Here is a 23,120-nt window from a genome sequence, read left to right as displayed (position 1 = left end):
GACCTGATACATTATAAAGAAAAAATGCTGCAGGAGTCCATTTTTTTTTTAAATCCATTGAAAAAAGGAACAGTGTGGGCCATGCCTGGTGTGGGTCGCAACTGAGAATGCCACATTCAGGGCAAACTGATAAAAAATAGGATAGATACACCCCAAACTGTTGGTTATGCTAACATTAGAGTTCATCAACCCAGTAAAAGTGAGTTCCTGTATCACCACACTGCTTAACAAGAAACTAAGAACACAGTGTCCTTAGGCAATCCAGCCCCTCCCACCACTCAGACATCAGGTCTTTATGATGAGAGGTTACTGAAAACCAGAGTCATCATATTTAAAGTTCTTCTAATTCCAAAGGATCAGCCACTCCCCTAAGTCAATATGTTTACTTTAGATCTTACCAAATATCATGCTGTAGCCAGTTCCTTTAGTAACTGAAAACTAAAAGTTTATTAATAAAAAAAGAAAAGAAGAGTTATTAATTGGTTAAAGGAATCATATACATTACAATTGATTTCAGAGTTTGCAGGCGAGAATAATAGCAGTGATGTTATATAATGTCATATCTACTAGCTTGTAATAAATCTCTCTCATTCACCCATTAGATTGAGGGTCCTCAGTCCATTGTTCAAAGCTCTCCTTTGTTAGAAATCATATCCAGAGATGTGGAGCAGAAATGAAGATATAGCAGTCATCACAGCTTGCAGTTTATAGTTCAGCCCATGTGCATGGAAAGTTACTGGCCAACATGGGGTCCAGGGTCACATGAGCATGGAAAGTTACTGGTAAAATATGGAGTCTTAGATCACATGTCCTTACATGCCTTGCTGAGTCATCAGATGTTTTCGGAAGGGTCCCTGGAATAGTTGATTGTTCTTCATGGGCCATCAAGCAGGCTGTCTAGTGTTGATGAATAGCTATCTAGGGATATCACCCAGGAACACAACACATGTTTGAGATACAAATACATAGCAAATGTTCTTAACTTCAGATACAAAGATGATACATGCATATAAACAGGATTATTAAATTTAGCAGATTACAATTTTTGCATTTATACCTTACATCAGTGCTTCTCAAGCTATCTGATGTGTGGGACCGGCAATTTTTTTTCCAATATGCACGCAGACCGGCAGCCGATGGCTCGCGGACCAGCACCAGTCCGCGGACCACCACTTTGAGTAGTACTGCCTTACATGATATACTTTGTATCACATTTAGTGCAATTGTGCAACAGTGGTGATACATTAGTGTACACCTGGTTATCATTCTTTTTATATAACATCACAAGTAGTGGGGGAAATTATTACAGCTCTCTACCTTTTAATGCTTTGTCTTTCAAGACTTCTTAGGATGTGTCTGGCATGCCTGTTGTTTTAGGAGTGACAATGATAGTGCCAGCAAGAGAAAGCAGGGCGTTTTCTGCATGGGGACCAGTTTTCTGCTCATTAAATTACTGATTTTTTTAATGTATTATACAGAGCCCAAGTGTGATTTTGGGTTTTTTTGCTTGCTGTTGCTTATTATTAGCAATGAGCACTTAAATAAATCATCTATGTAATAATATTAGGAGAGGCTCTGAAGTTTTTTCTCTTGTAGTTCATGTAGATCAGCAGAACGCAGACGTAGCTCTGTGGTGGTAAGCTTGCCTGGACTTGAGGTGTTCCCTGGAGACCTCCTAGTGTCAGACGATGATGCTGACTACCTGCAACGCTCACCATTGCTGCTAAATGGAGGTCAAGTACACGGTGGGTTTTGATTCTTTTAAATCATGCATAAACTTATATTTTTTTAAAAAGTTAAATTATACTTGGGGCATAAACCAACACGCCTCAGGATTCAGAATATGAATGTCAGGTGCGAATATGAAAATTCCCTCAGTGAATTCTGCCTACAGTGGTACTGGTGTTTAGCATCATCATTAGTTTATAAGCCACTTACTCCAAAAGAAATTCTATGAGATAAATAAGGTGAGTCAAACTACAGATATCAGCGGCTTAATATTCCTATTGCTTGACATTTTGCTGCTTTTCTCAAGCCCAGGCAAATATAGATTTTTTTCCTTAGGGCTCGTCTACACTACTGTGTTACATTGGCGCAGCTGCACCCTGTAGCGCATCTGCTGAAGATGCACTATGCTGATAGGAAAACGCTCTCCCATCGGCATAATTACTCCACCTCAACAAGAGGTGGAAGCTATGTCAGTGGGAGAGCATCTCCTACTGACTTCGCACTGGTGTGGACAAGGCTTAGGTCCATGTAACTTGCATCACTGTGGGGGTGGTTTTTTCACACTCCTGAGCGACATAAGTCGCATCGACTTAAGCAACAGTGTAGACAAGTCCTTAATCTATAATTGTCTTGATGCTGTAGGTTCTTCAGCCATTAAAAAGGTCAGGAATTAGACTAGGTGTAGAGAGCTATTAGGGGATATCAAATGATGCACAGTCTTATGGGATATTATTTTGGAACTATTAAATTGACAGTTGTCTAAAGCATGATTTAAAAATGTGGTTTTGAACTTCAATTTTAATACAATGATACTTAAGCACATGCATTCATGAATCAGGGTCTAAGTTATTAGGATTTGATTACATGGAGAAATTTACTGGTATAACTATCCCAATATAATTATTCTAGAATAAGAGAGACAGTCCACATGGGAAGTTATACAGGTATAACTATACTGATATAATTAGGCTGGTAAACTTATCTATGCGGACAAGCCCTTAGATGCTGTAATAAACAGATATGGCTAGTGTTCTTGAAAGTTGAATGATGTCATTTTAAAGAATTAACGTGAAGTCTAATTGACCATGTCATGGTAAGAAATTAACTTGCAATCATGTAGCTGGGTTTTTAGTAGTGCTGAGCACCTGCAACTCACATTGACAATGAGAATTGTGAGCACTCAGCAACTCTGTCAATCCAGTTTTTGGTACACATCACTATTGCACATGGGACCTATTCTAAAAGCCATCAATGGGTTTAGCTCAACCCCACAAACTGCCTGTATACAGATGTTAAATTTTAATTAAGTATAAATTATTTCTTCTCCTTAAGAATTTTATTTGTCTCCTTCAAAAAAAAAAAAAAAGAAAAGCCACAAAATAATATTAATGATCTTCCTTTTGTTTTCTTACCCAACAACGTATTTGTTTTAATTTCACCCATTAGAGTCCAAAAAACCAAGGTGGCCATTCGCCAGAAAAGGAGCTGTGAGTATTTCAGAACATAATTTTTCCTGTAATAGAGTTTCCCACAGATTAATGTGAAAGGCTAACTTGGTTCTTCATTTTACAATCTCTGAAGAAAGACAGAGGGCTGGTGAAATCAAAAATAAATGCCCCAATTCAGGCAGGTAATCTGTGGGATGATCTGCCCCCTACATAGGTCTCATCCGGATCTCTAATAGATATAAATTGGTATAAGCCCTGAAGCACAAGGCTTAATAACACTTCCAAAATTTTTGTTGGCTTTAATTACAATAATTCTAGATATTCATACAACTGTCCAATTCCTTTTTAATCTTGTAAAGTTGTTGCTTTCCTATGGCCACATGTCATTGAGGCCAAGAAGTTAAAATGGGATGACTCAAATAAGTACCTGTTAAAGTATCCTACTGTACTGGAGTCAAAAATCACTTCATCAGTGGTGTTAACTGAAGGATACATGCTGCAATGAAACAAATTTGATGTGTTGAAATAATACTATTTACCAGTAGTTGAAGAGTCCTCCTAAGAACAAAGCCAGCCTAACCCTACATGGTTTTAGTCTCTAAGTTCCCACTCTTACAATGCAAACTGCTAGCACAGATCCCCAGCAGCCACAGCCCTGGAGCCTCTTTCTCTGGCCGCCGTAGCCCTGCACCTCCCAAATTCCCCCCACCACCTCTCCTCACACCACTGCCCCCTTCTACCTACCCGCTATTCTCCCCACGGCCACCACCTCCCCTTACATGTGCATCTTCTCCAGGGTCCAGGCACCTAATCAGAGGAGCCACGCCCGCGCAGCTCCACTAATTAGGTGGGTGGCCCTTCATTCTCTCATGTGTGGTCACCCAGGAGTGCACCATAGAGGGAACTATTCACGGACCACCTGAATGGAGCTCGCGGACCACTGGTGGTCCACAGACCACAGTTTGAGAACCTCTGAATTAGAGAACATAGAATCATAGAATCATAGAATATCAGGGTTGGAAGGGACCTCAGTAGGTCATCTAGTCCAATCGCCTGCTCAAAAGCAGGACCCATCCCCAATTAAATCATCTCAGCCAGGGCTTTGTCAAGCCTGACCTTAAAAACTTCTAAGGAAGGAGATTCCACCACCTCCCTAGGCAACGCATTCCAGTGTTTCACCACCCTCCTAGTGAAAAAGTTTTTCCTAATATCCAACCTAAACCTCCCCCACTGCAACTTGAGACCATTACTCCTTGTCCTGTCCTCTTCCACCACTGAGAATAGTCTAGAACCATCCTCTCTGGAACCACCTCTCAGGTAGTTGAAAGCAGCTATCAAATCCCCCCTCATTCTTCTCTTCCGCAGACTAAACAATCCCAGTTCCCTCAGCCTCTCTTCATAAGTCATGTGTTCCAGACCCCTAATCATTTTTGTTGCCCTTCGCTGGACTCTTTCCAATTTATCCACATCCTTCTTGTAGTGTGGGGCCCAAAACTGGACACAGTACTCCAGATGAGGCTTCACCAATGTCGAATAGAGGGGGACAATCACGTCCCTCGATCTGCTCGCTATGCCCCTACTTATACATCCCAAAATGCCATTGGCCTTCTTGGCAACAAGGGCACACTGCTGACTCATATCCAGCTTCTCGTCCACTGTCACCCCTAGGTCCTTTTCCGCAGAACTGCTGCCTAGCCATTCGGTCCCTAGTCTGTAGCTGTGCATTGGGTTCTTCCGTCCTAAGTGCAGGACCCTGCACTTATCCTTATTGAACCTCATCAGATTTCTTTTGGCCCAATCCTCCAATTTGTCTAGGTCCCTCTGTATCCTATCCCTCCCCTCCAGCGTATCTACCACTCCTCCCAGTTTAGTATCATCCGCAAATTTGCTGAGAGTGCAATCCACACCATCCTCCAGATCATTTATGAAGATATTGAACAAAACCGGCCCCAGGACCGACCCCTGGGGCACTCCACTTGACACCGGCTGCCAACTAGACATGGAGCCATTGATCACTACCCGTTGAGCCCGACAATCTAGCCAACTTTCTACCCACCTTATAGTGCATTCATCCAGCCCATACTTCTTTAACTTGCTGACAAGAATACTGTGGGAGACCGTGTCAAAAACTTTGCTAAAGTCAAGATACAATACATCCAGTGCTTTCCCTTCATCCACAGAACCAGTAATCTCATCATAGAAGGCGATTAGATTAGTCAGGCATGACCTTCCCTTGGTGAATCCATGCTGACTGTTCCTGATCACTTTCCTCTCACGTAAGTGCTTCAGGATTGATTCTTTGAGGACCTGCTCCATGATTTTTCTGGGGACTGAAATGAGGCCGACTGGCCTGTAGTTCCCAGGATCCTCCTTCTTTCCTTTTTTAAAGATTGGCACTACATTAGCCTTTTTCCAGTCATCCGGGACTTCCCCCATTCGCCATGAGTTTTCAAAGATAATGGCCAATGGCTCTGCAGTCACAGCCGCCAGTTCCTTTAGCACTCTCGGATGCAACTCGTCCGGCCCCATGGACTTGTGCACGTCCAGCTTTTCTAAATAGTCCCTATCCACCTCTTTCTCCACAGAGGGCTGGCCATCTATTCCCCATGTTGTGATGCCCAGCGCAGCAGTCTGGGAGCTGACCTTGTTCATGAAGACAGAGGCAAAAAAAGCATTGAGTACATTAGCTTTTTCCACATCCTCTGTCACTAGGTTGCCTCCCTCATTCATTAAGGGGCCCACACTTTCCTTGGCTTTCTTCTTGTTGCTAACATACCTGAAGAAACCCTTCTTGTTACTCTTAACATCTCTCGCTAGCTGCAGCTCCAGGTGCGATTTGGCCCTCCTAATTTCATTCCTACATGCCCGAGCAATATTTTTATACTCTTCCCTGGTCATATGTCCAACCTTCCACTTCTTGTAAGCTTCTTTTTTATGCTTAAGATCCGCTAGGATTTCACCGTTAAGCCAAGCTGGTCGCCTGCCATATTTACTATTCTTTCGACACATCGGGATGGTTTGTCCCTGTAACCTCAAAAGGGATTCCTTGAAATACAGCCAGCTCTCCTGGACTCCTTTCCCCTTCATGTTAGTCCCCCAGGGGATCCTACCCATCCGTTCCCTGAGGGAGTCGAAGTCTGCTTTCCTGAAGTCCAGGGTCCGTATCCTGCTGCTTACCTTTCTTCCCTGTGTCAGGATCCTGAACTCAACCAACTCATGGTCACTGCCTCCCAGATTCCCATCCACTTTTGCTTCCCCTACTAAACATGCTTGTTTAAAGTTGCCTAATGCTCCCTTATAGTGTCGTTTGGCAGCCGCCTGCTTTGTCCACTGCTTGCAGGAAGAGCAGCCCATTGCAGCTAGGCTGGTGGAGGCTTGGAGCCAGGGTGGGCCGACAGCCCCCACATCAGCTCCCCTAAGTTCGCTGTGCGGCTGCTGCCCAGCAGGCTGTCAATTGCTGGCAGTTCAGCTGTCCCTCCCCCACTGCCCTGTGCTGCTCCTGCGCTCTGCCTTGGAGCTGCTCCGGGAGCCTCCTGCTTGCTGTTCAGGTAGGGTGACCAGATCCTATTTTATAGGGTCAGTCCTGATTTTGGGATCTTTTTCATATATAGGCTCTATAACACCCCACCCCCTGTCCTGATTTTTCACATTTGCTGTCTGGTCACCCTATATGCAGGGAGGGGAGGGGGAAAAGGGGTGTTGTTGCCAGGGTTTCCCCCTCCCCCGTTCCTGCCCTCACCCATCTCCACAGAGCAGGGGGGGACACAGCAGGGCTCAGAATGGAGGGAGCTTGCTGGCAGCAGCTGCTGTCTCAAAGTCTCTCTCTCACACACAGGGTGTCAGAGTAACAGCCGTGTTAGTCTGTGTCTCTGTCTCTCTCTCTGCCATGCTGTCTTCCCCCCTCCCCCCTCCATTCCTGCTGCCTTATAGAGTGAGGCTGCGTTAACAGCAAGGTGTTAATCCTTGGGGGCTCAGCCGAATGCTAGTTCATCATTTAGCAGTAAGCCATTCCCTGGGAAATATCCCACCCTCTTCCACCCTCTGACTCCACCACCTCAACCAAGCTTCACACTTATCATTGCTGTGTACAGTATTAAACTGTTTGTTTAAAACTTATACTGTGTGTATATATATATATATATATATAAAATATAGTCTTTTGTCTGTCAAAAAAAAATTCCCTGGAACCTAACCCAATTTTTCTCCATGCGTAAGTAAAATAATTGTAATAAAAAAGATGGAGAAAAATTGTTCTCTCTTGCCACAGAGGCAGGACAAGATCTGGGTTAGGTGATTAACTTTTGAGCCATGGCTTCACTTGGTTCTCATTTTTGGTCTCCCTTCATGAGCATAAACATTCCTGTTTACTTGTCAATTTAGACCTCAGTTCAGCAGGGTAATTAAGCATGTGCTTAAATCCCATTGGCATTAGTGAGATTTAAGAAATTAGGACAAAGCAATGAAACAAGTGCGGACAATTTTCAGAGTGGCTTTTTCAATAAATAAATCAATGATACCTCATTTGAAAAACTTCCGAAGCAGTCTCCTTCCCCCCCCCCGCCTCAATCCACCACCCAAATACCAATGGGGAATAAAAATTCTTCCTGCAGCTCCAATACCAGATGCTACCAAACTGTTTAACATAAATATTTCTGAATATATGGCTTGCGTTATTAAACCAGGAAAACTATGAGGATCCCATATTTTCTGTACTGTTTCAGTATGTGTATATATATATATTCACATAAATAAATGACTAAACTATGAAAATGTTTTTCCATAGGGGATTCAATTTCTATATCCTTGTTTCTAGCAGTTCATTGTCCCATTTTGTTTCTTTAGTAGCAATACAGTAGTTACCATAACATTCACTGTTCTTTGGTTTCAAATGGTAATAAATAGTCCATATAATTATTCTCATTAGTGACTCCACTGTAGGAGGTTCAAACCAAACTCAGATTCCTATGCTGCTATGGTAGCTAATGGGGCTTCAAACTTGTTTGGTCCCTCAGAGCAGTAAAAGCACAACAGAAATCTGTCATATTTATTGTTATTAAATCACACATACACTGTAAATGTACTTCTCTGTCTCGGGTAAAGTTGAACTCTAAGGGAAAGCTGATTTCTATTACACCACTGTAGATGCATATTGAAACTTTATTTGAACAGACAGGTCAATAATCACAGTAAAAGAAAACCCACCTTAATTTCCTTTCTAGGTTGCCAACCACAACTGAACTATTAAAAAAAAATTAAATACTTTAAATTTATTTGACTTTTATCTGCTTATGTTTTTTATTTATTTATTGGTTTCCTGGAAGCATGGATAATGAAAATAGATGAGTAAATTTCACTTTTAGTTAGTCAATTTCACCTTCCTGTTCTCAGGTATTAACACAATTAAGGATGAGTGAGCAATCTGCACTGAATAATGTCTCTCTTTTTCTGTTAACAAAATTCTCAATTGTATTTGTCAAAGTTATTCACAAATTTCTTGACAAATATTTCCATCTCCAGTCAAATAGCTTATGAGAGTTTGTTGCAAATATTAGGCATTTTAACTTCAAAATCCTTACGATTATAGGTGCTGATCCTGCAAAACACTAATGCATATATAGCTTAATGTACTTGAGTAGTCTGCTTGAATTCAATACCTTAGTAAAAACTGTGACACTGATATCTGCTGCATTCTGTGATCTTAATGGTTGAAAGCCAATTTTCTTGATCAGATATTTGCTTTTGTTTGTCTTTACTTTGTTTAAAGGTAAATAAATTATTCATATGTTAATTCTTTAAAGGCATAAATAATTGGCTACATTATTATGGTTTTAGTCTGACAGGACCTCACCGCTAACATTTGGCTCTTTCTAAATGGGACTATTTGCATGTTGAAAGTTAAGCACGTACATAAGTATTTGTTGGATTGGAACCTGAGACTGAGAATTTTGAGGTTCAAATATTTAAAATTTGCAACAAACTGCAAATAAGCTATTCAAATGACAAGAAACATTTGTTAATAATTTTGATGTTCACTCAAAAGTGAGTTCACTAGAATTATTCATGGACGTAAAAGTTAAGCACATGCGCACGTGTTTGCAGGATCAGTGCCTTAATTAGAAAATGCAAGTAATATTGTTTCTGCTCACAGATAGAACGTCCTGTGGAACTGACCATCACAGATCAAACTGTGAATTTCAAATATTATAGTGAAATGCACCTTTTGAAATGCATTTTTGGCAAATATTCCAGCATTCATCTTAAAATTCATTTTTGAGAGTATTCATATTAATAAAGTACAAGCACCCATATGGTCTCTGAAAGCAAATATGAAACACAGTCAAGTCAATATTCACTTTGAAATTCTAAAATATTGGTGGCAGTAAGCATAATGCAGTGAGGTTTGGTGTGCAAATGCTGCAAGCAATGTTTGGTTTTTTTTAAAATCCATTGATTCTTTTATTATTATTATTCATGTCATGGAAAAATCTCTTTTAGTGTTCATAAAAATCTTATTTTTACACACACAAAAAACCCCACCCTAAATGCTATGGCAAATTTGACCAGACAGTGTCACTTTAAATGTGTAGTTTAAACCAGGTGAAGAGTTCAATATTAAAATGTTTTGAAAAAATGTTTACCCTCAAAGATTTCCTGGTCACATATCACTGATTTTTGCATGAGCAAAGCAAGCTGAGTTTATTCTTAGATGGGTTTTGAGAATAGCCCATTATCGCTTGTGACGTTCTAGGTTAGCAACAGTCAAAGACTACCGCACTGTACAACTCAGTCTTATTGTGCCAAAGGGCCACCTTGACCTTGGTGCCTATCCAATATGTAGAAGCAAATGACAGTGCTGCATCTACACTCCTTTCACTGGATATGTGTACATGGGTTGGCAAAGAAACCAAACATTAGGGTGAAGTCCTTGCAGATTAAAACAAAATTACTGAAGCTAATAAGCATACTATTTACCTCTTTAAATTATAACGTGTAGAATTTATCTTTTAACAGAGTAAAGACAAACAAAAGCAAATGTCTGATCTGAAAAACTGTCTTTCAACCATTAAGATCACAGACTGCAGTGGATATGAGTTTCACAGTTTTAAGGTACGGAAATACTCAGTAAATTACACTGATAGTCCTCTCCAATGGACTCAAAACTTTTTTCTCTTCTTTGTGTCCCTTTTAAAATTAATCTTTTCCATGTTAGTAATCGACATAGGCAATCTACATGCAGAATCTGTATATAAATTTAGGGTACAATTGTTGCAACAGAAGGCAGTTAGTCTTGTGGTTAAGACAGAAGTCTAGGAGTCAGGCAATTTGGAATTTATGCAGAGCTCTGACAGGCTTCATGTGACCTTGGTCACTTAGGAGATGTCTACACTGCAGCTCAGCACATGCCTCCCAGCCTGGGTAGAGAATCACGCTAACTTTGCTCGAGCTAGCACCCTAAAAATAGCAGTGTGGATGTTATGCCTTGGCAGTGGCTCAGGCTAGCTGCCTGAGTTCAAGCTGCCTGACCCAGAGGGTCAGAGTTCAGGTGGCTAGCCCGAACTCCTCCCCATGCTGCAATGACCACACTGCAATTGTCAGTGTGCCGGCTCAAGCAAAGCTAACTTGAGTGTCTCCCTCCACACTGGGAGGCTCCCTCCCAGCTGCAATGTAGATACACTGTAAGGTCTCTGTTCCTTGATTTCACCATCTGAAAAACAGGTATAATAATACACCTCTGCTTCAGAGGGATGATGTGAGGTTAAATTCATTAATGTTTGCAAACCATCCTGAGATCCTTGGATGGAAGGTGCTCCATAAATACAAAGAATTATTCTGCATTACTATTATTATATATATGCTTTATAATACTCAAGAGTAAAATGTCAGGATTTTTATTTTTTACCTATTAAACATCCAGCCAAAGGATGAGAACTGTTGTTATCCAGGTCAGGTTTACTTGGTCCTACCACAGCACAGGGGGCTGCACTTGATGACTTCTCGAAGAGCCTGTCCAGCCTTACATTTCTCTAATTCTATTATTTATACTATATTTTAATACATTGCATAAAGATTGCAGCACTTTATGTATCAGTCAGCTATTATGCATGAAATCTATAAGGTTTTTTTCCTCCCCCCACCCCAATTAATAGAATAAAACTTGGCATGAAATGATAACGACTCAACAGGCTCAGCAGAAAGACACTGATAATCCATTAGAAGTGAGGAAAGAAGAAGCTGTATGGGAACTTTTTACAAGTGAATGCAGTTACTTTCTGGATCGCTTACTGGTTCTCAAGACGGTAATTTTGGATTTATTTCTCCAGTAGATTAAACATGGGACTTGTCCTGCCGTCAGTGGGGCAAGAAGAAAGTCATCTATAACCTTTACTTCTTTATATCTAAATGGAAATTACTTGTACTTTTGTGCTGTATACTCCTCATGTCTTGTTTTCTAAACCTGTTTCCACAATTCTCTAGTTTTCATTTCATCCTGATGAAATCTTTTCCTCTGTGTGCCTCTTCTCAGTGCTTTGCATCGGTCTCTCTTGGTTCAGTGCCTTCTGTACTCCCAGTAGCATCAGAGTCCATTTTAGTCTGTCTTTCACTCTCTCTCAACTTGCACTTTCAGACTCATAATGCTATACTTTCCATTATTGCCAGCCCATTTCATTTTGTACTTCTGGCTTTTAATAGCTTAGCTTGAAGAGAACTAATGGGGTGTAGTTGTGTTATCCAGACTAGAGCCCTGAAAATGCAAAAATTTGGCAGGGCAGTATTTCAAGCTCCCCTCCCACCCAGCAGAAAAAATAAAATCAAGCCTAACCTTATCCTGAGGAAAAATAGGAGCATCTTCAAAGTTGAACAAGCTGTGGTAAGGCTGCACTCCTGACAGTTTGCCCATGTAGTATCCCTTTATAGGTGATAAAGGAAGATCTATCGAGAGTTTCTATACACACACTCACACACACACTTTCACCACCTCTACCACTGGTTTCTCAAAAGGAAGGAGGATAGAGTCCAGGGAGGAACTGCCTTTTAAAAAGCACGTTTCATGCTGAAAAGGTGGTTTAGTCATCGACACTAATGCTCCAAAATCAGGTGGATGAGGAAGAGCACAGACAGCTCCATTAGGGTGGGCAGAAGGGGGGGGCAGTTATTGGACAGTTAGGAAAAGCCAGGATGAAAGTATCCTGCCATCTAGAAACATTTGTTTTAAAGAGTGGAAGTGGTAGAGGATCGCTGAGGAGCGCAGCTAACTGCAAGTGGTTCTCCTGCTAGACAGGGGGGTATTACAAGGTACTCAGACCCCTTGGTGATGAGTGAGGAGTAAGAACCTAGAGAGAAAGGCAGGTAGATACAGTAGTAGGCCCTATGTGGCTCACAAATGATACAGCCTCTCCTCCTTCATCCCATCCCTCCCATCCCCGTTTTTAAATATTCTCCAGCAGTGAAAACAAATGTGCTTATGAAAGAGTTTGGCAACTCTCACAGTTCCATGTATTTCTTGCTGCTCTAAATATTCCTCACTATTAAATATTCCACTTGTTCTAATCAAGCTCAGCTGAGATTTGAGACTATGGAGTGTTTCCTCCTCAAATGACATTTTTCTCAGGCTCTCAGATCAGTAGTTCATGGCAGCTAGACCAATGCAGGGATAAGCATAAGCATTCACTCTCTTCACCCCTCCCCTAGCACCTTGGGCAACATCAGTAAGCATTTTATTCATGTTTTCATGTAAAGCCATTTCTATTAAATACATTATATTTCTCAGCTCATTCTTGGTCCCAAAGAGTCAAGCTCCAGCAGCTGATGTGTAATGTATTCAGTATTCAACACGTGCCTTCACAGTGTTCATTCAGCACCACTGAAATTCACCCAGAAAGAAGAGAGACTGAACAAGCCACCCAGCCTCTCAAAGCCTTGGCCCTACACCCATTTAGCTGCTTAGTGGGACTCTTCCACCCCCCCATGCCAGAGCATACAGAGCAACATGGAGGTAGACGGAAAGGGTTGGGGTGGGTCTAGATCAGAGGACAGGGTTCATGACCACCAGGTCTGCAATTGTATGGATCTGTGGGTATAACTCCCTGCAGTACAGGTCTAAAGAGGCCTCAGCCCCCATTCCCGACCACAGAATAAAATAACAGCCATGATGGGGCTACGTTGCGATCTGTGGGCTGGCTGTGTATGGATTCTCTCACTTCAGTCACTGCATAGGTCCTGCCCAAAACCCATTATTTTTAGGCTTTGTGCAGGCCATAAAAGACTTGCTCCTAACTGGTGGGAGCCCAGCCATTTTGTAGTCTGCCCATCAAATTATGGCTTACGAAGGAATATATGGTAAATCTATCTGCCTGCTGCAAATTAATTGGTTTGTTAATGTTGAATTAATACAGATAATAAATAATATGGATTTATTGTCTTTTTTAAAGATATTTGTGAATACGCTAAAATACCTGCAAAACAATGAGTTCCTTGTGGATGTGGATTTGTGGGGACTTTTTGCAAACTTGGAGGAGTTAAACCAGGTGAGGAAAAAAAGAAGAAATTTCATTTAGATCAAAAGCTGACAGCATAATTAAAAAAGAGGAACACAAAGAATTGCCAGAACCAGATTTCAGTGTCTGTATCTTGAACTTGACCCTAAGGACACTGTCCCCCTCTCTCTTTGGTAAAACAATTTGGATGAGGCATCTGATCAGGCCAAATGATTTCATGAACAGGCATAGAGCCATTTGAGTTTTGGTTATGGCTGTAGTCTGATCGTGTCCTGTTTCCTGTCATAAGATGAGTTTGGCATTAGCTCTTTAAAATAGAGTCTTGTTAAATCATGGGTTTTGGCAGTCCTCACTATACAAACATTAGGGCAGAACAATCACAACAGCCAGATCCATACAACAATGAATTTCCCGTATCAAACAATTGCATAGACATGAAGTGTCTGCTACACTATGGTCCCTTTGTGCTACTCCATAAGGACAAAGGGTACAGAAACCACCCACATCTCCCCAGCTAGGGATTCCCCAGGTGACGTGCTTGACTCATGTGCTACTCACCCTGCAGCTTCTGGGGCAAGGTGGAGAGAAGACACGCCCAGAGTGCTCTGTGCTCTGTCTATCCTCAGCTTGTGGCCAGTCCCCTTGGGGACTCTTTTCCAACATGTGAAAGTTAAAGTAGTCCCTATGCTGCTCTGACTTGTGCTGGGGCCAGGAAAAGACTCAGGGATCCCTAGCACCACCCACCCTGAGTGTAAACTCAGAAAAGCAAATATTACACTATTACTCTGCTATTTTTAGGGTGCTAGCTCGAGCAAAGTTAGCGTGATTCTCTACCCAGGCTGGGAGGCATGTGCTGAGCTGCAGTGTAGACATCTCCTAAGTGACCAAGTATTAAAAATACTAAAATATTAAAAATATTTGCTTTTTTAATAGTGTAAACTCAGAAAAGCAGAGAACCTGGCCTAAGATCTCCATTTTGCAAGGACAGCATTCTCTGCAAGGCATTTTAATGCCAAGACAAGTTAGTCAAGATTGCAATTGATAATACCAGGCATTCCTTCAAGCTGAAATAGTTGTTACGTGGCTTTAATGGCAAAGCAAAACTCTGTCCTGCCTTTGACAGCATCACATAAGACAAAAGAAATTATTTCCAAACTGATTCTTTTCACTGAATACAAAATTATTGGTGTAAGAGCAAATACATCACCCTGACTGAATGAGGGGTGGCGTTTGGGAACAGTTTCTGACTCCATTAGTGAATGAGCACTACAGAAGATGATCACTAAGATCAAATGCTACTCTACTAAGAAAACTGTCTGTTGCAGTTTTCTTCCTCAAAGTTACACTTCCCACAGTCACTGACATCTCATTTTTGTTGCTCTTCTTCTACCAGCACAGAAAGAATTTGCCTTCTATAATAAGGATTGCAAAGATTAATCAGTGTCTGCACAGTGGCTTGAACATACAAAGGGCTAAGTATTATTATTAGAGCTCTGTTGGTGAGAGGCAGTATGAGCTAGTAGATACTGACAGTCAGGAGATGTTGATTCTACTCCCATCTGTGCCATTGGCTTGCTGGGTGACATTGGCCCAATCAGTTCATCTCTCTGTGTCTCTGTTTCCTCCACCAGCCAATATCTTTCCTGTCTATTTAGAGTGTAATCACTTCAAGACAAGGCCCTGATTTTTACTCTGCTCATGCAGTGCCCAGCCCACTGGGCTTCTATATCAGTCTGAGCCCTTTGATGTTGTTACTCTATGTCATGGGTCATGCATACTCCATCCCCTTTTGGAACTGGTGAGACGGGCTGCCACTCCAGGATGGGAGGCAGCCAGGGGTAGGGGAACCCGGGCCCTCCCTCTCCACCGGGTCCCAACCCAGTACCCTGTCGATTGCAGGGTGGCCTGCCACCAGCTCAGGGATCCAGCCAAAACACACTGAGCTAGTCTCTGGTTCTACAACCACCTCTCCGCAAAGATTCCCTAGGTTGCTTCCTACCCGCTTCTCTACGGCTTGTAGTCTCAGAGTTCCCACAGTCTCTCCTCCCTCTGTGGCATCGAAGCCTGAGGGTCGTCGGTTGCCACCATCTGGCTGGCCTCCACATCATGAAGTGCCAGTGGTCCTTCAGTAGGAGCCTGCAACCCAGGGTCTGTCAGTGGCAGGATTGCCCGCCACCAGCTCAGGGATCCAGCCAAAACATGCCGAGCTAGTCTCTGGTTCTACAACCACCTCCCCACAAAGATTCGCTGGGTTGCTTCCAATCTGCTTCTCCAAGGCTTGTTGTCCCAGGGTTCCCATGGTCTCTCCTCCCCCTGTGGGATCTGGAGCCTGGAGGTCATCGGTTGCTGCTGGCTGGCTCGCTGGTGTCCGCATCATGAAGTGCCAGCGGTCCTTCAGCAGGGCCTGCAGCACACCTCCTCCCTCTCCAATGGTTCGTCCTGAATAAGATGAGCTGTTCCCTTTTATACATGGTTTCCAACTGGAGCATGCCCAGAAGGGTTGAGGGGGCATGGCCTCCTCGGCCCAAAGAGAGGCATTAATCCCTGCAGTCCCAGTGAGGGGCATGCATGCCCCGTCACACTATAATACGACATAATAATGAAAATAATAATTGTTACTGCAATAAGTGAGTACTCCCTCAGTTCCCCCTGGTATCCCTACAGAAACAACAGATAAACTAAACATCAGAATAAACATGCATCAAGTCTTTGCCTGGCCCTATCGTGGTGAGAGACAGGGGAGGGGTTGAATTATGTGCTATTTACAGGATGAACACACCGGCGGGTCGATTAGGATACAATCAGGATTGAGTGTTGTTTTTAATACTTTTCCCATTATGCATGTGTATATAATATAGTAACATCCATTATGGTCAAATGTGGGGAAAATGATACTGACACCCTTGCCATAAAAGAGCTTTATGTTGTGAAATATATAAAATACACCTTGCCAACATGCTAGAGTTAATACTGTACCACGAGCAACTCCCCGAAAGCTATGTAGGCCCACACATTTGCTAAACAAAATAGAGTGCTCAAAATTAAAATCCCAGCATTTTAATGTAGTTCACTACGGTACTGGAGATACAGCAATTATTTTCGATTCTGTCTCTACAGGAATACTGTAGATTCCTGATACCACTGCATGGTAAATGTAGATTTCACAGTAAATTTTTCTATGGTGGCACAAGATGTGGAGATTCAGATAGGACCACTAGAATCTAAGTGAAAATATTTTTTTAAAACTTCATTTGGGAGAATGCCTTGCTTGCAAAGGCAATTTTCACATTCTGGTCCCTTGGCAGTTTAAAAGAAATGTTTTTCATTATCTTCAGGAAATTGAAATAAGGTGGAATATAAATTACAATCGCTTTCCAAATGAGTTTGAATACCTCTTTAATCACATTGCATCTACAGTGTTCTGTCACATCAGATCACTATACAGCATTTATTTCTGTAATTCCCAATGTTAATTTGTGTTGAATATTCATATGAATTATGTAGCTACTGTTCTAAAATAAATGTAATTGGAAAAATGTAATATTGTGTCATCATTTTTGTTAAACAGAGCTTGACAAGGCCTAAGTGGGTGTTTTTAACAGGATTGTTTTAACTTCTGGTTAACTTAAGCACTTAGACCATGATTCGGAAAGGGATTGTGCCCGCTGACTTAAAGTCAGTCAATGGAGCTTGGTGCAAGTATAGGGCTTTATTGGGTGTGGAGTCAGTTGCAGGATCTGGACTTTAAAAATATTTAATGGTAAAAATAAAGCTCAGAAGAGCAGACAAACTAATTTTTTTTCTTTCCTTGACTAGGTGAGTCTCCGTTTTGTGACTGATTTTTTCAAAATTGTAAAGGACCATATCACTGCATCTGAATCCTCCCTGGATTTCATCTCTGTACTCACAAAGGTAACATGGTCAGAAAGGCTCTGTAGTAGGACTCTAAATGTAGTGCAGAAAGTTTTTGAAGCTGCTTTCTTGGTCACATTCCACTTTTAGTAAAAGACCTAGATCATATAATAGGAGGAATCAAGCTGTCCAATGGGAGCTTCAGAGATACATTCACTCTTCTTTCACTCAATGGGTGAAATCCTGGCCCCACTGAAGTCAATGAGAGTTTGCCATTGACTTCACGGGGGACAAGATTTCACCCCAAATTTGTAAGTGCCTCTAACACAGGTGGATATCTTAGTACATTCCTAAATATAAGGCTATGCAAAGCTGTTCCGTAGCCTAGCACTTTTTATCATCTACTTTATTTTTCCGGCAGTAAAGTCTCAACACTGCAGATGCCCGTAGAATTGCTAGAGTTGTGGCAGGATTCTTTAAGAAAGTAGTTTTCTTTGGCAAGTTTACTCTCTATTGTAGCCCGATTTTCCCTGTTGCAATCAAATCTCCGGCAAAATGTACCTTACAAAAACTAAGAAAAGTAGATTGCTTTGCCCATTGTTTTGCCCCTCACTAGGACATTCCTCTTTTTCAATCTTGTTAAACTTCTAAATCTTTTGTCTTGCAGTATTTTCAAGGTAACCTCTGCCAGACACACCAGATTTACTGCCTTCATTACACCTCAGCCATCTTTTACTTGGAGAACCTGAGGCAGAGAGAAGATTTTGGAATCTATCTGAAAGTAAAGTGTTGGTTTTGCTCTCCTTGTTGAGTCTTCAACCATCCTATCCTGTCTTTAAAAACAAATTGGAAAAGCTATATTATATTTTAGATAATAGTCTATGCCTTTTTTCTTGAAATGCAAACAATATCACAGGTTTAAATATACTGGGTAGAATCCTGGCTCCACTGAAGTCAGAGGCAAAATTTCCACTGACATGAGCTCCTTCAATGGCACCAGGTTTTCATCCACTCCATTCATACTTTCAATTAGTGCAACCTGTAAAATACAGAATTATTAGATGTTAGAATTAGTTTCCAACTGGAGCAGGTCAAACAGCTGGGCTGTTAATCCAAAGCTGTCATATGTTACCGCCTATTGCAGGGTAGGAGCAGCAGGGTTGGCCAATGTATAATGTCCTGTGATATCTGCAAACACTGGGAGGAGAGTGGAGCAGTTGACATAACTAAGTACCTAATGCAACAATCCCCTCTTGGGATTGCCTAACACTGAGCGCAGAAGCTAAAATAAGTGCCTATTTTTAAGAGGTTTGGGGGGAGAGATAGTTCAGTGGTTTGAGCATTGGCCTGCTAAACCCAGGGTTGTGAGTTCAATCCTTGAGGGGGCCATTTAGGGATCTGAGGCAAAAATTGGAGATTGGTCCTGCTTTGAGTAGGAGGTTGCACTAGATGACTTCCTGAGGTCCCTTCCAACCCTGATATTCTATGATTTTCTGTCTTATGTGATCTGCTCAAAGATCAGACCTTGTAACAATCACTTGACTCCAGGAGCTGCTGCTTTAATGAGAACACCAAATAGCATGAAACTCACAAGAGTTGCCACACCTTAGGAATAGGAGATTCAAGAGGCTTTTGTGTGAACTGGAGAGGCTGGCGTGGTGGTTTTGTCACTTAAGCTCTGTCTTTATTTGAAGCCGTGTTTATATTCACATGGTCTTATCAGACTTTACAAGCACAACATTCAGAATAAGATAAGTGCTTTATTACTTCATTCTGAGCCTGAATTCTCTTTGCAGAGGGAAGTTAAAAGCATGTGTCTAAACCAAGCTAACAGCACCAGACACATGAATATAATGAAAGAGCATGGTAGTGCTTTTGCGTGTTTTTGTGAATCTGTGAGAAAAGAGTTGGTAGAGTTTTCATTGAATCCGAGGGAGAACACTTGAATGCTTCCTCCCCCCCTTTGCATATTTATATCTCTGTGACCCATCTGGGAGGGAAGAGGATCTTCTTGAGTGCACAGGATGGAACTAAAACAGCAGCTCATTGATGTAAATGTCATTTTTACCCTTTGAGATACATTTTGTTTTACTGTATCTGAAACCAGCTGGGAAGAAGAGAGAGACTGGGAGGCTAGCACAACAATACTACATTTAGTGGCTTGGCTTTTCCCTGTCATGTAGCAGTATCTCCATTGACTTGACCTAAACTCTTGCCAAGCTTGAAGAGTTATTGTTTATGGACTTCTAAAGTGAGCACGAGTGGTCAAATTCTGCTCTTAGTTACACTGCATATATCTGAAATCAGTGGTGTTAATCCAGATTTACACTAACCAAATTTAGCCCATAGACTGCATGGGATAGGGCCCTACCACTTTTATTTATCTTTAGCATCACACAGACCAATAGCACTACATAAATAATAAATAACGGACATCACCATTTCAAACTTACTCAGCTTTCAGATTTTACTCTATTTAAACCTGATAAATGAGCTCACTCTTATGGGCAGCTCCAGGGTGGTAGCCAAGTGTCCTGCCCCCACTAGGGGCATTTGGGGTCTGAATAGCTCCAGTACCACCAGGAGTCCCCCAGGGGCAACAGAGACACATCTAAGGGCAAAACTCACTCTTTTATAAGCAGTCAAATGTTGGAGAGGAAATGGCTCTGGAGGAACCCCCGATTGAGATTTTTCTTGATGAGATCAAATGGTATAGTGAAGAAATGTATTATTAGGAATTAGTATAATGCCTGAAATGTTAAGTTATCTATACCAAAAATTAACCTGTGGGACTGATTCAGCTCCTCTTGTAGTGAAAGGGTGCCTTTCCATTGACTTCACTGGGATCTGAATTGGCTTCATCACAAGTGGATCCCCATTTCATTTCAGTCAACTGATGATGCAGCTAATTTCTTATTAACGGCTTTGTCAGAAAGCAGCCAGAGGTTGTGGATCCTAAAACAGGCTTCCTTTATATTCAGCAGTGGTGTGAACAAAATGAACAGTGCAAACGGCTACATCTACCAGAACTGTTGGTGGCTCCTTTACACAGACTGACCCGATATCCCCTCCTCCTTAACAATATCTGGAAGAGAAGCACTGATGCAGCACAGAAAGCCACCATCCACTCTATTAAGGAAAAGGTGGAAAAGTCCTTACGTAAGTAGCTGAGATTAAAAGTCAAGTTCTCCATTTAGTATTTTCTCTGAGGGTTTACGCACTTGAGGTTCAAATGTAAAGGAGGTTGTTGTTTTTTACTGTGTGAAGATGCGATTGGTGGCATGAAAAACTCCCTTTGAGGCCTTCTCTTTTTCTCAAAATTGTCTGGTACCATTCTCATATTGTCAAAATCTTCCCTCAGTATGGTAATGCAGCACTTAAATCAGTCAGTCACTTGTATTCACAAAGAATCACTTGAGCAGTTCACAAATGGGAACAAATCAAGGAGTATCTCAAACAAAGAGGTCTTTGAGATGGAGTCATGTCTGGGAAGGATTCGGAGCGTTTAATCCTTAAAAGAATAAAATTCCACACACAAGGGGCATATTAAGCCAACAACCTTTCTCGGAATGACAGTCTTAACCTGTAAGGTATCTTGGAAGCCATCTCATCTAAGGAAAACTTTCTCCAGCTTATAAAAAAATGGATGGGTTTTTATACTGGAGTCTATTTTACATAAATAACCTATTAATTCAGTTATTTCCTGGAACCCACAATTTGCAGTTGTAAATATCTGGTAGCTCTGAAGCTCATTATAAGACAAACTTATTTTTCCAGTGCTCCAGTCCAGCTCCCACTGAAGTCAATGAGAGTTTTAATAGATAGAAAGTGAATACACCTATTGGCGTATGCCTGGACCAGTAACCTCTGCCCAGGATTACATATCAGGAAATGGCTTTGGTCCACTTAGCCTGTCTGCCTTCATGTCCTCATCTGTGACATTACAACTTACCTGTCTTGCTAGGATGGTGTGAGGGGTAACTTTACCTCCAGCATTCCCTCCCTTGCTGTGTGCAAAATGGCTGTGCATGCAAAATTAGGAGTCATATTGAAGTTTTGCTCTTTAAGGCCCTGATTCTGCAGACTAATGCACGTGCTTCATTTTACACACTGTGAATAGATCTCCTGAGTCCCAGTCCAGTCCTAAATCACAAAAGCATCCTTCCTTTTAAAGTTTGTTCTTAAGGATTCGCATTGATTCCAATGGCTTTTGAATCAGTCTCTAAATGATAAAAGCTAATTTACCCTTAAATAAACCACTAAAGAACTTTCTCATGCTACTGGAGTCACTCATGAACCAATTATAGACAGGGTCCAGCCAATTCCCTCCCCCGCCCGCCACAGCTCCCCAGCCTTGCACCCCCAGCATATATTGTCTTGCTCTGGTCAGAAGCCTGGTTACCTAAGAAATAAAATAAATTTACAGTGTAAGTTCTGCAAACTAAACAGGATTTGAATAAAGCAGTGTCTCACCCTGACAGATGGTACAAACAGATCACAGATCTTCAATACACAGGCTGGAACTCTCCTCCAGCCTAGGACCATGCTCCCCAATTCAAAGTCTTTGTCCTCCAGATGTGTTTCCAGGTGTTGAGCTGTGGCAGCAATGAGGCCAAGTGATGAAGTCACTTCCCCTCTTTTATAGTTTCTTCCAGTTTGCTGAAAAGATCTATGCTTTGTCCCCATTGGTCAAACAGCCTCCATTGTATATGCCCTCTATCTGAAAAGTCTTCATTGTATACAGTTCCTGGGATAATGAATTCTCTTTAATTGGCCATCAGCATGACTGGCTACTCCACTGTCGTACCTGAAAGGCTGGTTATGGGTGTTCCCAACCTCACAGTAACACACACATAACAAAACTTTGTAACTTCCCATACAATGACAGCACATACGATCCAATAGGATATTAATGTTCAACAGCTCAAGACTTTTAAAATGATGCCTCACAAGGCATACTTTGTACAAAACATATCATAATTATATGACAGTGATGAATATGGGGGTTCCAGGGTGTTGCTTTGAGGTACAGAGTGCCAGAAACTCCCACTGAAATCACTGGGAGTTAGCCATCTAAACACCTTTGAGGGTTTAGGCCAGAGTCCCTCCTCTTCCACTGCAGTCTAGCACTGTTAAAGGCATTCAACATCTCCCAAGCTTGTTGTCAACCATGGGAAAAATTGATATTTTGTATTTTTCAGGAGACCTTGAAGGTAAAGTAAAATGGCTGGACAATTTTCAGAAATGTAGGCAGCTGCACGAGGTTATAATTTGGCCTCCACTTTGGGATCGTGACAAAAGGTTCTTTCTCCCAGAGGTAAGCCGTGTATTCACTACTTTTAAAATGTTAGCCTGAGGACTTCTTCTTTGAAGAAAATTTTCATATAGTTCTTACATTTGCCCGACCTTTGTGTTGTGGTCTAAAGATGATAATTATCTCTGTATTCTAACTCATGTAGGTGTACATTATTATTAGTTATATTCTGATAGTATGTAGATGCCCCAATCAAGAGTTGGCTCCATTGTGCTAGGCGCTGGGCAGACACATGTGCACAGATGTTCTTAGCCTTGAAAAACTTGCCCTCTTCATGCTTAG

The 23,120-nt window shown here is 41.7% G+C and overlaps 1 protein-coding gene across 1 annotated transcript in view; it reads left to right on the top strand.

The window, feature by feature from the left end:
• PLEKHG7 (pleckstrin homology and RhoGEF domain containing G7) overlaps positions 1-23,120 on the top strand; it is a gene marked incomplete at both ends in the record, with an annotated part of 57,280 nt that overhangs the window by 5,785 nt on the left and 28,375 nt on the right. The window contains 9 exons of the mRNA XM_084633654.1: positions 1,597-1,733; positions 3,175-3,215; positions 10,188-10,283; positions 11,324-11,473; positions 13,607-13,702; positions 17,489-17,584; positions 18,192-18,305; positions 20,509-20,683; positions 22,726-22,841. Of these exons, the coding sequence (XP_084489780.1) occupies positions 1,597-1,733; positions 3,175-3,215; positions 10,188-10,283; positions 11,324-11,473; positions 13,607-13,702; positions 17,489-17,584; positions 18,192-18,305; positions 20,509-20,683; positions 22,726-22,841 (1,021 nt within the window). The remainder of the gene's footprint in view (positions 1-1,596; positions 1,734-3,174; positions 3,216-10,187; positions 10,284-11,323; positions 11,474-13,606; positions 13,703-17,488; positions 17,585-18,191; positions 18,306-20,508; positions 20,684-22,725; positions 22,842-23,120) is intronic.

This window comes from Lepidochelys olivacea (assembly GCF_965140295.1).
Source record: "Lepidochelys olivacea isolate rLepOli2 genome assembly, chromosome: 1".
NCBI classification, from domain to species: Eukaryota; Metazoa; Chordata; order Testudines; family Cheloniidae; genus Lepidochelys; species Lepidochelys olivacea.
This window is presented reverse-complemented; position numbering and strand designations above follow the sequence as displayed.